At 39.4% G+C, this 16,360-nt stretch overlaps 1 protein-coding gene across 1 annotated transcript; it reads right to left on the bottom strand.

Moving 5' to 3' along the window:
* On the bottom strand, positions 1-12,789 carry LOC144661999 (uncharacterized). The gene is made up of 7 exons (XM_078522733.1): positions 12,370-12,789; positions 9,500-9,568; positions 7,230-7,434; positions 6,791-6,932; positions 4,894-5,026; positions 4,169-4,227; positions 1-1,876 (listed from the first exon to the last, which is right to left on the bottom strand). Exons 1-7 carry the CDS (start codon positions 12,596-12,598, stop codon positions 1,850-1,852), a joined length of 864 nt encoding a protein of 287 aa, XP_078378859.1. The 5' UTR covers positions 12,599-12,789; the 3' UTR covers positions 1-1,849.
* Between the last annotated feature and the right edge of the window lie 3,571 nt (positions 12,790-16,360).

Raw genomic sequence — 16,360 nt, 5'->3', positions numbered from 1 at the left:
TATTTTGAAAGCACGTTTATTTCCCCAAAGTTATTGTTTATTAATGATGGCTTACTAAAATACGATCTCGCGTGAACTAGTTCCCAAGATAAAGTTCGAAGATAGCCTGTGATTAACAAGAGACCTGGAAACTAGTTCATCGGTCGGCCGCTCAGGTCCTTAATTAGGTCGAGGCTTTGTTACAATTCTAAAATAGCAATAGCAGTGTTTATATTTATCTTTTACATTAAAAACTTTGCCGTGTATTACACGTAGCAGGCAAGATAAAACAGTTTGGAATCCCCACCCGAGAGTTCATCGTCGAGGTAAAAGAAGCTCAAGACTTATAACTTGATTGACAGAAATTTCTCGTAATTAAGCAACTTCTCTCGACATCGTAAGCCTCAACAGAGATCAACATTGTAATTTCTCATGATAAAATACATACACGATCAAGCAGTCAATCGATCATTAGAGGGACATTTTCATGATTTGATACATTCTTTCAACTAGCTTACTATAAGAAATGTATAAAAACGTGTTAAGAGAATTTTCATGTTGATATTGAGGCTTAGAGGATGAAGGACTGGGCATGAGATGGCGAAACTTGCTGCACTCGTAAAGGACAGGCGGCGAAAAACAAAATGGCCGAGTGAAAACTATAGGCCTCTTTTCCCCCGATTTGAGTAATATACAAAAATAGGATTATGAGATAAGAGTTATATAAAGTTAACTTTCTCAAAAAGGCTATGAAAATATACAGGATTCTACGCTCAACCTGTACGTTACAATCTTCTGGTATATAAAACCTTACTCGGTATAAGTGTAACAGTAAAACTGTTGGTATTTATCCAGATATTTAGCATGAAGATATATTACGTGAAATATTCACTCCGTAAAAATAACAAGCGAATATAAATTTGTTTCAGATACGAGCAAAGCTGGTCAATAAAGGTTTAGTATACTTTTAGAAATCTCACTGCAAATTTTAACAAGGCACAAGGGGCGATTAAAACAGTTCAAACAATTTCGCGTTTTCTAAATCGCTAAATTTAAAATAAGATTATGTGGCTCAAGCAACTCATTGAATTTTGCGCTAATGATGATCTGCTTTGCCATTTATGCCCGGAAATTTTCTTTCGTGTGATTTTATCCACACGCACGAATACACGAATATAAACTTCACACACTTCATTGATAAAACCATTTTTAAAAACTAATCCAGCATTTCTTAGGTCTGAAAAGTGTTGTTGGTGGTAAAACCTTGTATCTTTCTTTGTAGTTGACCTTAAAGGCCTTGTGTACTAGGCTGCTTTTCTTTAAAAAGCTGCATAGCGAATCGTGGCCTATGCCAACCCGCAACAAGTAGGTGTAATCTTTACAGACCGCAACTTGTTGCGAAAACAAAATTTTTCTTCCACTCGATATCACTAAATTATCACAATAAATCGGAAAGATATTGTTAGTAAAGCTTTTTTAACTACTGTACACCGTATTTGCATTCATGGGAAACATGTAATGTTGTTTAAAATCTGTTTTTTAAGCAAATATAGTGAAATTAGTGAAATTAAAATGCAAACAGGCTTCAACGGAGCAAGAATATAAATGTTACAAAATATCAGAGTCGGTGTATTTTGAAATATAAAAACATAAAAAAAAAATTCTAAACAGATTATAAGAGAGGTTAAAAAATGAAAGCGACATAAAATCCAAACGAACAAAAACAGACTTTCATGCAAATTCATACTCAGAGTAGATTATTCAACAAATAATTACTACAAATAAATTCAAGCTTTAGCTAGCTACTCTGATATGATATTTGTAGATTTAATTGTACCGATCCATTTAGGTGGAGTTCCAGCTGTTGTATTTACTGAATTTCCAGGTAAGTATGCATCTGAAAAAAAAAAATGAGAAAAAATAAAGAAATTAGACACAAAAAATCGCACATGATCTCATGAAATGATGACATATTTTAAACAATAAAAATCGGACATTACGTTTCTGGGAAACAGATATGCTCAAAGGAGGTGTAGTTCTGCCCCTTTTTTGTTGTTGTTGTTGTTGTGTTTTTTTAGCGAAGGTAGCAGGGGGGTCTGAATGGGGATACCTCGACAACACTAAACACTTAAAAAAATTTTGGCTCTGTAACATGAAACAGTACAATTTTATGCATTTTAACACTAATAGTAAAAAATTCACTGTAACAGTAAATTTTATCCAGAAAGAAACAAAAACGGCTCCAAAAGGCCAATATTATTTTGTTTAGTATATGAAGAAGTTTTCGGTCATTTTCCGACGATTTCCGATCAGTTCGGAAGATTTTCGAAGACTACCGACTATTCCCGCAGACTGCCAAACATTTTCGGAAGATTTTCGGAGACTACCGAAGATGTCTGAAGACTACCAAAGATTTCCGAGGAGAAATCCGAAAATACAATGCTAAACATTTTTACTAAAAACCCTCTTAACACTTAACAGTAGTTTCTCCGGAAACAGTAAACATTAAATAAACACTAAAAAATAAAGGCAAATAACACGAAACACTAAACCCCATTCACACCCTCTAGCAGCTGTGATTTTTGGGCAAAGATTTGAAGTAACCTCGAATACCGGGAGCTGCGAAAGGTTTTTAAATTTCAAAAGCTTTCGCGTAGTTCTTTCTGTGCTACTTTCGGTTCGACATTAGGAGAAAGAAACTAAACAATCCAATAAACTTTTTGCTGTTATAAAATTCAAACAAAGTTTTCGCCAAAGACAACTCCGTGAAAACCCAATAGTTACCCACCCCACCCTCTTTGAAAGTTTTGTCCTGAAGGAGAGGTTACCCGGCCGACTGGGTTTCAGTCTCCTTGCGTACTCGAAGGAAGTGATACAGCCCGAGCTGAAAGCTGATTCAGAGGTGAGCTTTTCTTTTGCGATTTGCTTCATTATATCGTTTCTTTCGGGAATTTTTGTAAGATATTAGTGTTTAAGTCTAGCTTAGATGTTCATAGATAGAGCAAAGCTGAATTAGATGGGAAAGCGTGGAATATAGAACTTTGCAGTTAAAACAAGAGAACAACTGGCAGGGTCGTAACCAGGTATATGGGATCAGGGATCAACCTGGGATCGGGATCACGGCCTCGGGATCGGGATCATGGACCGGGTCCCGGGTCACAAGCATGGGTCCGGTCGCCTACAGAGGGACAGATGGACAGGGATCAAACGGCCACATTTGGGCTCAATAGAGCTAAATTTGGGATCAGTGATGAAAAAATATATGTTACGACCCTGAACTGGCTTATCTGGATAACACCATACTTGATTATGCATACAATTTTGGTGAGTCTTGTTCTGTTGGGCTATTTCATAAAATATTCGCACCCCGCCCCCCATGTTGAGGACAGGTCTTTTATTCTTACCCCTAAAGAAATCCATCGAAAACGTCTACACCCCTAAAGAAATCCACTGAAATCCTTTGAAAATGTGCTAAGAGGGGGGCGTAAGGGGGGTCCGAAAACCGCAAAACCGCACAGAAATACGCTACAAAACCGAACACCGCATCAAATTTTACCAAAACACCGAAACCGCAGTTTCAAATGACCAACAACGGTAGATAAGACTGGATCTGAGCCGAAGATCTGGCCTGGAATGTCATCAAGTCAACGTATCATTGGATAAAACAGTTAAACACATCAAGTATTAACTGGAACAGGCTGCAATTACAAGCCACAGGGCAAGTTTGCTTAATAACGAACCCTGATTGTGTAAGCTGATATGCTGTAAAACAAAACACTTGGCTCAAGCTTGTTTAACTGAAGCAAAACAACCGAATGTGAATGGATCCAGTGGAAACGTAAGAGAATCATATTACCGCAGACAATTTTCTCACCGACTACCGCGACCTAAAATTTGTAATACCACACACCGCGTAGTCTTGTAAAACCGCAATACCGCAGGTTTAAATAAAAATTACCGCAAAGCCGCACGAAAAAAAACGCAAAACCGCATCACCGCAAACTCTTACGCCCCCCTCTGCTAAGTCCTCAAGAATTCCCATTATTAAATGCAGTGGCCCATTATGACGACTGCTTGTGTGTAAACGACAGTAAATATATATATATATAAAAAAAACTGTGTGCATAATCATTTTGCACATTTTAATAGGACTATACAAACTTTGGCTTTAATGTTATTGAGTACTTACAACAATAAACAGAAGACCAAGGAAAAGGGCTTTGTCTTCTGCTGAAAGGCTCCTGGGAACTGCAATCAAAGCAAAATTTGTTATAGTACTGCACCTTGCAATAAAGCAAACTCTGCTAAAGTCAGTGATTACATGATTATGATTGATGGCAGTTCACAGTTCCCATGTTATTGAAAGGTGTAGTATTTTTTGTGTACACAGATTTGTTGGGAAATTGCCATGGAGAAAAGCTGTAAGACAAAGAAAGTCGTTCACAGTAATAATTATAAAATGCACTAGCCCAAGGCTATAGGGAAGGGCTTTCTTTGCACACTGATTTGTCCATGAATGTGGAGGACCAAGTTAAAACATAGGTTGTGAAGTGTAGATATAAGCTTACACTACATAGGGAGTGGGGTCTGTGTTGAAGCCTGTTGGCCCATCAGACTGGAGCTTATCCAGGTGTCTGTAGTATTAAGTGACTAGGAGTATTTCTCCTTCCCCCTTAATGGGCTGCTAGTCCAACACAAGGTTCCCCCCAGCATTAAATTTGCTATTACCCCTGGGTGGAGAGAGGCAACGTGAGAGTACAGTGTCTAGCCCAAGAACACAATGCCATTAACCTCGGCCAGGGCTTGAACCCAGATCACTCGATCCAGATTTCAGCATGCTAGCCTTCTAAAAGGACACCATGCCTCCCATGGTGTTCCCAGTAGTGTTAAAATATTCTTAGAAAGTCTGCTTACATGAGATGCTGACGAAATCTGGTTCACCAGTGATACAGCAACTACAAAGACCTCCACAACATCCCCTCCAGCCATGAGTTATTTCTCCAACTTGAGTGCTTCCAGACTCTGCCTGAGGTCCTTCTTTCAAAATCTAACCAAAAAGCCCAGATAAAAGATGATGAACTGATCAAAAATTATCAGTAGATTTACTGGTAATTTCTTTTTGTCAGTCGACTCTGCACAAAACAAGTACTGTAAGAAACTTGTAAAGCAGGTTGCAGTGCTCTTAGTTTTTAAAACCTACAATCAGGCTTCTATCTAAGATTTATCCTTTGGGAGAGAAGTCCTGAGTGGCTGAAGGCCACAAGCTCCCTAGGGGGGTGGGGGGTGGGGGGCATGCCCCCTGGAAATGTTTTGAAGTGAATATATCCTGAGATGCAATCTGGTGAATTTTGTGACATAATAAGTGTCCTTAGACAGGGAATACTTACTTTACATGCACTGACCTTGTCGGGTCTGGATGAATTTTCCAATATTATAGTTAGTTACCGTATTTATTCGATTAAGCGCCCTGGGCGCTTATTAAATATTTCGACCTTGAGAGTGGGCGCTTATTCGAGGTGGGCGCTTATTCGAGGCTGGGCGCTTATTAAATTATTACGATTTTCAGCAAATATTAAGTTTATATTTGTAACAAAACAATAAATAATAACAAAATTTTTATTGATTTTGTTATATATATATATATATATTTTTTAAACATTTGTAAAGCGCCTAGAGCAGGCCTGGATAGGCGCTATAAAAATATATTTATTTATTTTTATTTTTATTTTAAGATGTACCAAAGCAGAAATGTAATTGTTCATTGAAAGTTTCTGTACAATACTAAGAAAACTCGGTCATGGGGGAAGTCTTCTTAGTAGTACATAGTCAATTTCAATAATCAAGTACTCCTTTTATGGACTTCAGTTTTTTTTCTGGGGTGAGGGTGGGCGCTTATTCGAGGCTGGGCGCTTATTAACTTTTCCTACCTTAAGGGTGGGCGCTTATTCGAGGTGTGCGCTTATTTAAGGTTGGGCGCTTAATCGAATAAATACGGTATATACTGTAATGATAACAATATATTTTAGGGGTAAGATGGGAATTTTTTGGGGGGAAGCTTCTACCCCTCAAATACTTTAGATACCTGAGATGGAACCCTGACAATGTAAAACACAGTTTAACGTCTGTGTAAATGTACAACACAGTTAAAAGACTGTCTTTTGAATAAGAAAAAACATTGGATAGATATCTTAATTATTCAACATTGTATCATGTTTTATACCATGCCATAGAAAATACAGCCAATCAGAATACAGGAAAGCCGTTGTATATTCGACGGTATTCAACCCAACCTTCCCATCGTGCGCTGCGATCTTATTCTCGATGAAATTTAGTAAGCGTATTTTCTATGGCATGGTATAAAATAGTTACACAACACTTTCTCGTGGTATACTATGGAATATCCCACTTGTCATTGTATTTTCTTCGCATACACACTCGCCTAAAGGCTCGTGTGTATACCGAGAAAATACAAGTGACTCGTGGGATATTCCATAGTATATCACTCGAAAGCGTTGCATAACTAGTATGTATACACCTGTACTTGTCTTTTGTATTTTGGCAAGCCCATAATACAGCAAGACATTTAAAAGTATACAGTTATACTGCACACTAAAATGCCTACTAAGACATCATTATGTTCAGTGTAATATTATTCTCTTACTGAGGCTTACAATGTAGGAATCCAACAAAATTGTTTGTGACGCAAAAACCTTTTGCATAATTTTTGTGGTTATATTAGTGGGGAGGGGGAATTCAGAAGTACTTGCTGGTTATATAGTTACTTTCAAAGGGTCTAACGGTATGGTAGTACCTTAAAGACAGCAGCTTTCTCCCTTGTGCACTCACAGGGGTACCCTGAGGGACCTTGCACCTTGTAGATTAGATTCCCTTCATAGTTGTAGACATCAAAGTAGAATGAAGGACCAAGCCAACTACCACATGTCTCTCTGGGCCTGTTGAAGATTCAAAAGTTTTCCCCAAATGGATAGTTTAGTAAATTTCTGGTGCTGTTGTGATCAAATTCCAAGAGGTTTTTTTTTGCAAAATTATTTATCAGTTTCTTCTGATAACAAAATAGAGGTTCAGTACTGTTGTTTCAGCGTGATTCGTGAATAAAAGAAATAAGTCAGAGTAAGTCAAAATATGAAATGTAACCCGAGTGTGGGACAAAGAAAAATTCTGAGTCCCTGTTGGGAATTGAACCCCTGGCACATGGGAGAACCCCCCCCCCCCCCTGTCAGTTGACTTACGAGTGTTTGATGTGTCCTAGGACTTCGCCAGTGGGCATGCGGACAGTCATCTCTGGACCAGCCCAGGGACAGAGCCCAGGACAGCCACAGCTTGCTGGATGTTCTAGCTCCATAATCCAGTTATTTGTGGCACTGTTGATGACTTTCATGTAGAAAGGTCTGGACTGACCAAGGAGGGCTTGAAGCCAGCTGCTAAGTGTCTGGACTGTGAAAGATGGAAGACTTGATCAATAACAGGTTTAAAACTTAGAGTAGGAACGTACAGTGTATTAGTACAGCCACTAACAGGCAACTAACCACAAACTGTAGAAACCATTGTAGGAGCTATTAAGGTGGCCCGCGGGTATTTTAAAACGAGAAAACGTGAAGCGATTGCTTAGATTTTTGAGAATTTAAGAGTGACTTTACCCCAGAAATGACGCAACCAGAGAAACCAAATCCCCCTCTCATCCTCTCGCTCACACATAAACAACATCCTAGCCCTCCAGGCACCAATTCCCACATCCCCCCCCAACTCCCGCTCCCCAACACACATAATACATCCCTGTCTCACAACCAACAACATACCCAAAACACAAAAAACGACTCAGGTAGCCCTCCACTGCCCAAACACTAGATCTAAAAAAAAACACAATCAAACCCCCCAGGGTGTGCCGGTGGGGCTCTGCTCGCGTCGGCGGCGGGAGTGCGTCGGTTGAGTGTCCTTTGGGCTCGTCGCGAACTGACTTGTTTTCTCTGAGACTTCTGGGGGGACATCATCGGTCTTATCTACCTAGCTTTGGATGGGATTATTTTCTTTTCTCCGGCGCGCGGTTTTTCCTTCTAAAAGAATAATCCCTTAATTATATAAAACAATAAATTTTGTGGCGATCAAACGCGATTAGTTTAAGTTATGAGCGATTTTCGGAAGCATTCGTTTTTAATAAAACGCGATTATTTTTAAAATGCCACGGTGAATCAGAGGCATAACACAACAGTTTTTAAAGGCAAAATAAAGAAGTCGCTCGTTCAGGAAATCTACAGAGTGGATTTTCCTGTAAGTTGTTGTGCGTAAACTTTAACTGTTTTGCAGCGTTTTGAGGTAATTACAAAAAAATTCACCGTGGCATTTTAAAAATAATCGCATTTTATTAAAAAGGAAGGCTTTCGAAAATTGCTCACAGCTTAAAAAAATCGCGAATTGATCGCCACAAAATTTGTCATTTTATATAATTTAAGGATTATTCTTTTAGATTCTCAAAAATCTAAGCAATCGCTTCACGTTTTCCCGTTTTAAAACACGCTTGAAAAAGGGAACTGTCAGCCTCATAAATACCCGCGGGCCACCTTAAATCAGAAAATGCCCAACCAGGTTTTTATCAGCCTGACCTCGGTTGTTTAAAGGAATTTTGTCAAAAAAGAATAAAAAAAGTGATTAAATTTAAAGAACAAGTTCTGTTTTGAAGTGGAACGCATGTCCTTTACACTTCACTCCTGTAGGGTGACCCTATTCGGGGGAATGGCAGAATGACAGAATGTCACTAGTTTGCTTGCAGTTAGCTTCACCATGGTTGCTTGTGGCTAGCTTCACCCTGGTTTGCTTGCAGTTAGCTTTCACTTCAGTTTGCGGTTAGCTTTTATTTGTTGGTTAGGGCAATTAAATTAATTATTACATATTGCTGTTTTGTCATTCTGCCATTCCAATAGGGTCGCCCCACCTGTAACGTCCAAAATGCAATTTTATGACTCTTTATTAGTCATGATACATGGACTTGGTGTTCTGTAAGCTGATATCAAGTCTTCATTGAGCCAAAGTGTCCCAAACTCTCCGAGCTTATTCTGGTTTCCATAGCATCAAGCAACTAGGAGTAATCCTAATCCCCCCTTGATGGGATGCTAGTCTATCTAAGGATTACCCGAGCATTAAATTGACCAGTACCCATTTACTGGGTGGAGATAGACACTCCAAGAACACAATACAGTGACCCCAGCCAGGGCTTGAACCCAGACCATCTGTCAGTAACTGTTGTAGAATAATTAACAGGTTGTTTGTCCGTTTTTTATTATTTTGTAGCTATTCTATAATGACTGCTAGTTGCATCATACTATAGAAACCGGGATAAGTTTAAAAAAAAAAAAAAAAAAAAAAAAATTTTTTTTAAAAAAAAAAAAAGGGGTTTTCCCCCAAAACAAGGATCGGGGGGCGCTTATTCGAGTAAATACGGTAGTTAATATTGTCTCAAGTGTAAATGTTACTTTGTTCTTTTTAGACTTTAAATAGCATTACTTACTTTCTTTTACATTAAACAGCTGATTGCCAGCACCGTCATCCACAGAAAAGTCCATGCGACCCCACCAGGCTAAACGCAAGAGTGAAAACAACAAAGTGATCAGTAATCTTGCAATAAACAAGGTTAACCATACATGTAGCAGGGCTTGGAAAAATTGCTGTCCAGTTGTCTAGGGCATGTGGATTTTCTTGCTGGACAAGTAAATTTTCATGCTCACCAGCCCACTGGGCAAGGGCCCAGGAAAGTCATCTTTTGACTAAAAAAGGGTCAGCATCGAGCCAAAGTGGCGCATACTGCCGGAGCTTATCCCCATTTCCTTAGCATTAAGCAGCTAGGAGTAATTTCTACTCCCCCCTGGATGGGATGCTAGTCCATTGTCCCAGGGGATCCCCCAGCATTATTTTGCCAGTACCCATTTATACACCTGGGATGGAGAGAGGCACTATGAGCAAGTAAATAGGTGTGGAACTAGCCGCAAGAACACAACACAGTGGACCCCGGCCAGGGACTCGAAACCCATATTTTACGCTCGAACTCCGGAGTCCGGCGCGCTAACCATTAGGCCACCGCGCCTCCCACAACAAATACAAAAAATGGACAGACCCAAGATGATCATGCAACTGCTCTGGGCAAGCAAAATTGAAGAGTTTTCTTGAAGCCCTGAATTGTAGTGTTGTCACTAATGTAAACTGCAGTTCACACATCCTTTTCCATCAAAAAATTAATGCAAAACACAGCATGATTTTAAGCAAGGTGAATCTCTCAGAGTGAACTCTTTAGAGAGAACTAGCTTTTCCTCAGTCAAACTAAAATTATGCAAAACTGTAGATACTGGCTGTCAGCCCATTATAACAGCCTTTTGTATTTACACCATGATGCGTAACAGACTATCAATTAACGACTGACTTTGGCAAGTATGATAGCATAATTATTTTTCCCAGTAAAACTGTGAATACTTTTACAAGCCTATAAGGACAACACTATTGAAATTGCAGGTGTCGAGCATCTTGTATCGATCTTTCACTTTGCTTGTTCATGTTCTACATTTTGGTCGGAAATAAACTTCCCTCATTCTCAACAATAGTTAAATCATCAAACTCATTAAAGCTTTCAGGTTGATAACAAGGTCTGCTTCATTATATTTCAGACACTGGTCAGTTTAAATCAAACTTGAATAGAAGTGTCAGTAAAATAAAAACAATATAAAAGAGGCCTTGTGCAATACAGATTATTGATTACCTTTCAATGAGAACACAAAATTGATGTATTATACTGCAGTTTTTTTTTTAAATTGTGTGACTCCAGGTTGCAACGTACAAATTTACTACTTTTATAAAATCTTTCATTAATAAGTTATTACTTGTTTTGCTGAATTTAATAACAAAACAATGTAACAAAATGATTTTGAATATTTTTTCTGGTGACCAGTTTCTTAATTCACATAACACACACGTGACTTTGTATGAGTATTGAAGGGAGAAAACATGTTTTGATCTCTAATAGCTTAGCACCTGGTTCTTAAACATGTATTTTGAAACTATTTGTTGACAGTGTTTTGACATACATGTACACCTCAATTTGCAATAAAATTTAAACTAAAGCCAAACCTTGCTAAACCAATTATTTTCCTATTTATGTGTGTTTTAATTTACACGAAATTTGAATAACAAGAAAACTCTTCAGGTGATTATTCCAACCTCAAGTGGTTCGAAGTTAAACAAGCGCCGGCAAGACTGCTTGCAAATTTTAAAGCATTGTATATTTATCTCTGGACACTTTACGATGTAAACAGAAGGCAGTGCACAGAGTGAATATAATTGTATAAACCGTTCAAAACAGAATCAAAGTTACAATTATGATCACGAGATTAATCTCAAGAATTTATATTTTTTTTGTATACCACTTTTTATGTCCAAACGTGCGAATTGAATGAAAACTAAGCCAAAACATTGAAGAAGTAGCAAACAAGCGAAATCAACATTTTATTAATTTGCAGTTAAATGAATTTACGCGTGTCATAAAAGGAATTCGCATTTCAATGTATCATGTTACGTACGGGTCACGAATGCTTCACTTGGGATTGATAGATTGTATTTGCTTTTGATTTACTGTGTCCGTGTTAAAGACTGAAATTTGTTGTACTTAACAAAACAAACGAGTAAAATTGACAAACAGAATAAAGCGACTTAAACAGTTTAAGATTTTCTTGTTAAGTATGCGTTTTCGGTTTACGAAGCGGCTAAAATGTGCACCAACTCATCGAGTATGCGTAAAATCGGAAGATTTACGCTGTAAAAAATCGTCTTTGTTTATTTGACTTGCTACCACTTTAACGCTTATTCTATAGTAAAACTAAGAGCATTGCATTCTCCAAGCTAAATTCAAGGTTTCAAAGGAGTCATTCACGTCCCTAAAGGCTCCAGATTAATGAATCTCTGCATGGATGCATATTCTCGACAAGGGCGGCCCGGGAAAGCTCATTAATAAACGACATTCGAGCAATGATTTAGATAAATCACGCTATGAATTCCTGCCAAAATCAAAACTTTATTAATACCTGGTGCTTGTTAGCTTTTGCTCATTCTAAATTTAGCTCGAGAAACCATATAACAAGTGTTTTAATTCTCCGGATCAATCGCGCGAAAGGTTTACAATTGCAGAAAGAACGCGTCAATGAAAACCTTAAACTTGCAACGTGTGACCCACGCTAGCCCGCCGAGAGAAGCCCGTTGACGGCTAAAAGAGCAATTTCAGCCATCTATTCGTCGTAATTTTCTCGCAGATTTTTTAACTAATTGACCGACTTCCGAACAGCAGTCTTTTATCAAAGGGATATGGAGAAGGGGCGAAGAAATTAAACACCAATTTACCTTCATCCTTCTCGACGTTCTGGTGGGCCACCAACTTGCTGACTTTTTCGAACACTTCCAATCCCATTGGAATGGGCACCTCGTTCGCGTTCACTGGGCCTTGGTGGTGCACAAAAACGTCTCCATCGTCCACATAAGGTCCGTCGTAACCTCCGATGTACTGAACAGAGCCAGAGTATTCCTTTGAAGAACTGATTCCTGGTTGGTGTGTTACTGTGTGGCTCGCCATATTTCTTGCAATTCGATTCTTGTCAGCAACGAGTTCTCTCTCAGGCACGCAAGGTCCAAGTTCAACAAAAGAGCTGTCACGATATGGCTAGAGCTCTGCAGTGGAAGTGACGGATCGGCGGCCTTTTTTCCAAAGCGACGCTTTCTCCGATCGATCTCGCTACCAAATATGCATTTCAATGAGATGATTGTTTTTTGGAAGAATTCAAAAGCCGAGGTCATGATTTGCAAGTCAATTTTCCAATTTGCATGTGTCACGCTGTCTTGCACTCGGAGGTATTATGTTGCGCAATGTTGGACACCGCTGTTGTTGTATCAATAGTCCATCGCGGAAATACTTGCTCGACCTCAGAAATGGCTTACATTCCTCAAATCTTTTGAATTTTTCTCAATTTCCAGGTCTCTAATTTCCCTCACAAAATGTTTTTTTAGGGACCGTCACAGCAAGAAACTGTTTATTTGGCTTGCTACTGTGAAGGGAAAGTGAATCCCAGAAGATTTTTGCTGAGTTCTTTCTCGATTCGGGCTGAGAGTCAACCTCAGACACACATCAAAACCAAAGATCGATGAAGAACGATTTCTTCCGGCTTTCGATATAGGCCGCTCGGGTTTCGTAACACTTGACGCTTACTAATCCTAACCTGAAATCATGCCCTCCCTCCCTACTACTAAGCGAGTAAGGGACAAAAAATGCCTGATCGCAGGTTAACTAATCCAAGAGAGTTTAATAGTATTTTTAGCAACGGTTATTTTATCTAAATTTATTTTATTTTGGCGTACTTTCGAAAATTGACTCATCAAAACTGCGCGTTAAAAGAGGGGCCTGAAGGCGTCAAATCGAATGTAAAATTTGGGTCACTGTTACTGGGAATCAAAAGCAAAAAACAATGGAACTGTTGAGACTGGGATTTGGAAAATCGGGAAAACAAATAGGCTGGGAAATGGGATTTGGGCAAATTTTGGGTGCTGGGAAATTCCTCTTAAAAAGCTGACAAAATTAATTTCTGGACATATAAGCATGCGAAAAAAGTCAAACGAAGGTAAAAGTTATTCAACCGCCACAGTTACTGTTTTCCGTTAGTGTTTCTTTTTTGCCGAAATGAAACAAGTAACTGGCTTTGAAAGGTCTTATTGATTTTTAATTTGTGTACAGCCGTCCCGCGAGCGGGACGGCTGTACAGGCTAAAAGAAATCCAGCCTCGAGGGTACACCTGAAAGCCGTTTATCCACCGCTAAACTTGGGTTTTATGCGAATATTTTGTTCGCGTTAAAAGCAATCCAAAAACTCTACGCTCAAAGCACGAATCTATGTTTTGCGGTGTTTTGAAAATTTTTGGATGATTTTTGGGAGTGTTTGGGAGGAGATAGTTTTTCTCAAAGGATAAGTAAAATTTAGAGAAATAAGAAAAATTGGAGATTTAATTTGATTTTAAAATTAGAATTTGAAGTTAAAAATTGATAGACGGACACCAGACAGTCCTCCTGACAACCTGGAGTGCTCTTGCGTGGGGGTCAACTGTCTGGTGGAGTTTAATTTTTTTCTTTCTTCACCCCTTCTCTAAACCTCCTAAAATTCCATTCAAATTCGGGTATGCCCCCGCCTTAACCCTCTTACAAGCCCACCCACAAAAAATGTCTTAAAGAGAAGTAGGCCCACATGGGGAGGGGTTTGTTAATAGTTATGGCTTTAACGATAAATGTGTAACGTCGCAATTTCTGGCCAGGGCGTGTGGTGTGGTTCTGAAACCCCTTAAGATTTTGTTTAACTTAGCGTGTCATTTTTCTGGTACAATTCCAACTGACACGATTATATTGTTAATTCACTTTAAGCTAACTTATCAACTATTTTTAAACGGAAAATAAGGAATTCGAGAAGCTCAAACTTAGCGCAGAAGCCAACTGGCGCACTTCCAGGTTCGACATATTTTGAAGAGGAATATAATGTCATGTTTTGTAATGGGTAAAATCGCCCAGATTGGTCTGTTTTAGGGGTTCTTTTGAAAATTTCCGACGAGTATCCGCCCTTTCATATGAAAGCCCCTCCCCCAGTACAGAGAGTTGACTGTATCCAGGGCTCTAATATATGATGCACATAGCTGTTTCACTCCGTCTTCGTTTCCACGAAATGGAAAGCTGCTGAATGTGTTTGGAATTCTATTTACAAAGCTTTGGAAAGCCGTTGAAGCCTGTTTCGGTACCATAAAAGACTAATGAGGGCGACAATTACCCCGTAGACGGACACCTTCGGGACCGGCCCCCTGTCCGTCCTAGAAAGGTGTCCGCCTGGTTTAAACTTGACACCAGTAGTCTGGGATAATAAAGCTGAATGCAGTACGCTTCAAAGCCGGAAAAAGCTAGCATACTGAGGGGACACAACTTACCGCAAAATTAACCACTTTTACATCAAACAGTCTTTCGTCGTTCGATGTTTGCGTTTGCAGTATGATTAAACTAACGATCATTTTCCCACAATAACTGGCAAAGTTACCGAGCTCATGGGTAGCAAACTATTGTAGATGAACGTATTGACCACGGAAATAGCTCTTTGAATAGTCAAAACAATTTGCAGCAAAACCACATGCTCCGCATTTTTTGACAATTTTTTTAAGTTCCAAAACAGGAATTTGTTTGACTTATTCCTAAACGCCTTGGGAACGCACGGGTAAACGAGCGTAGAAACGCGAAAAAATTAGCACAGGGCTCCCACACTACAATCTGGTGGTCCCACCCTGCATCACCTATTAAACCCTCGCAGGGAGCTAGGTTAAACCGTGCGTTTCCAAGGAACTCTTTTCGATGCCACGCGTGTGAAATTGCGCGTTCCCAAAAGAAATTATCTACGTTCCCTGCTACTCTCTCTAGGATCCCTGTGTGATTTTTCCACACGTTTCCACGCGCGTTACCCCGTGAGTTCCCAAGGTATTAGACCATGCACTTACGTCAGCCTTTTTGGAACATTTCCTGGCGGGCCAACTCGGTGTAGCTCTTTTAAATGCCAAGTGCGTAAACACGGGCGACCCCCCGTGTTTGCATATACATAACGCGTTCTAAAGCACATTAACATGTGAGTTCCCAAGGCACTCATGCACTTCAGTCTGTTTTTAATGGGCGTATCCTGGTAGGTCCTTAAACGGTGTAATTCTTTTTGATGTCACACGTAAGATCATACGTACATTACCGAATACCCTTTCTGAGGAACCGTTATATGTTTTTTGCGCGTTTTCACGAGCGTCAACCCGTGAGTTTCCACTTCCTTCTTCTTTTTCTTCGGCATTTCCTAGCCGGCCAACCTGGTGTAACTCGTTTCGATGCCACGCGCGGAGACGTGCGCGAACCCGCATGTTCCTATTTCAGCTAATACATTCGGGCGATGTAGCAGCTCTCGCGAGATCTCGCAAGATCTCGCATGAATGGCTTGCTACCCTTACAGAGAACAGTAGAACAAACAGCAGGAACAATACTCCTGGCCCCGGAAACAATAGCATCTGCTACACTAGAGTAGGCTTTTATAGATTGTGCTAGCATAATTTTTGGCATAATTGGAGCTAAAAAGCATAATTTGTGAAACGAGCACTGCCACGGCATAATTAGCAATTTTTAGCACTTTTTGGAGCATAAATTCATAAAATGTAGTAAATATGGTGTACTTTCTACAGAAATAAATGAAATTTAGGTAGTTTGTTCTTGCAATGCGTGTTTTAGCTATACAATTGTGATTGTTAAGTCGTTGGAGGCATTTTACAAACGGTTTAGAGATGCGAGC

Source organism: Oculina patagonica, chromosome 8 (genome assembly GCF_052425735.1).
Source record: "Oculina patagonica isolate OP01 chromosome 8, crgOcupat, whole genome shotgun sequence".
In the NCBI taxonomy this organism is placed as follows: domain Eukaryota; kingdom Metazoa; phylum Cnidaria; class Anthozoa; order Scleractinia; family Oculinidae; genus Oculina; species Oculina patagonica.
This window is presented reverse-complemented; position numbering and strand designations above follow the sequence as displayed.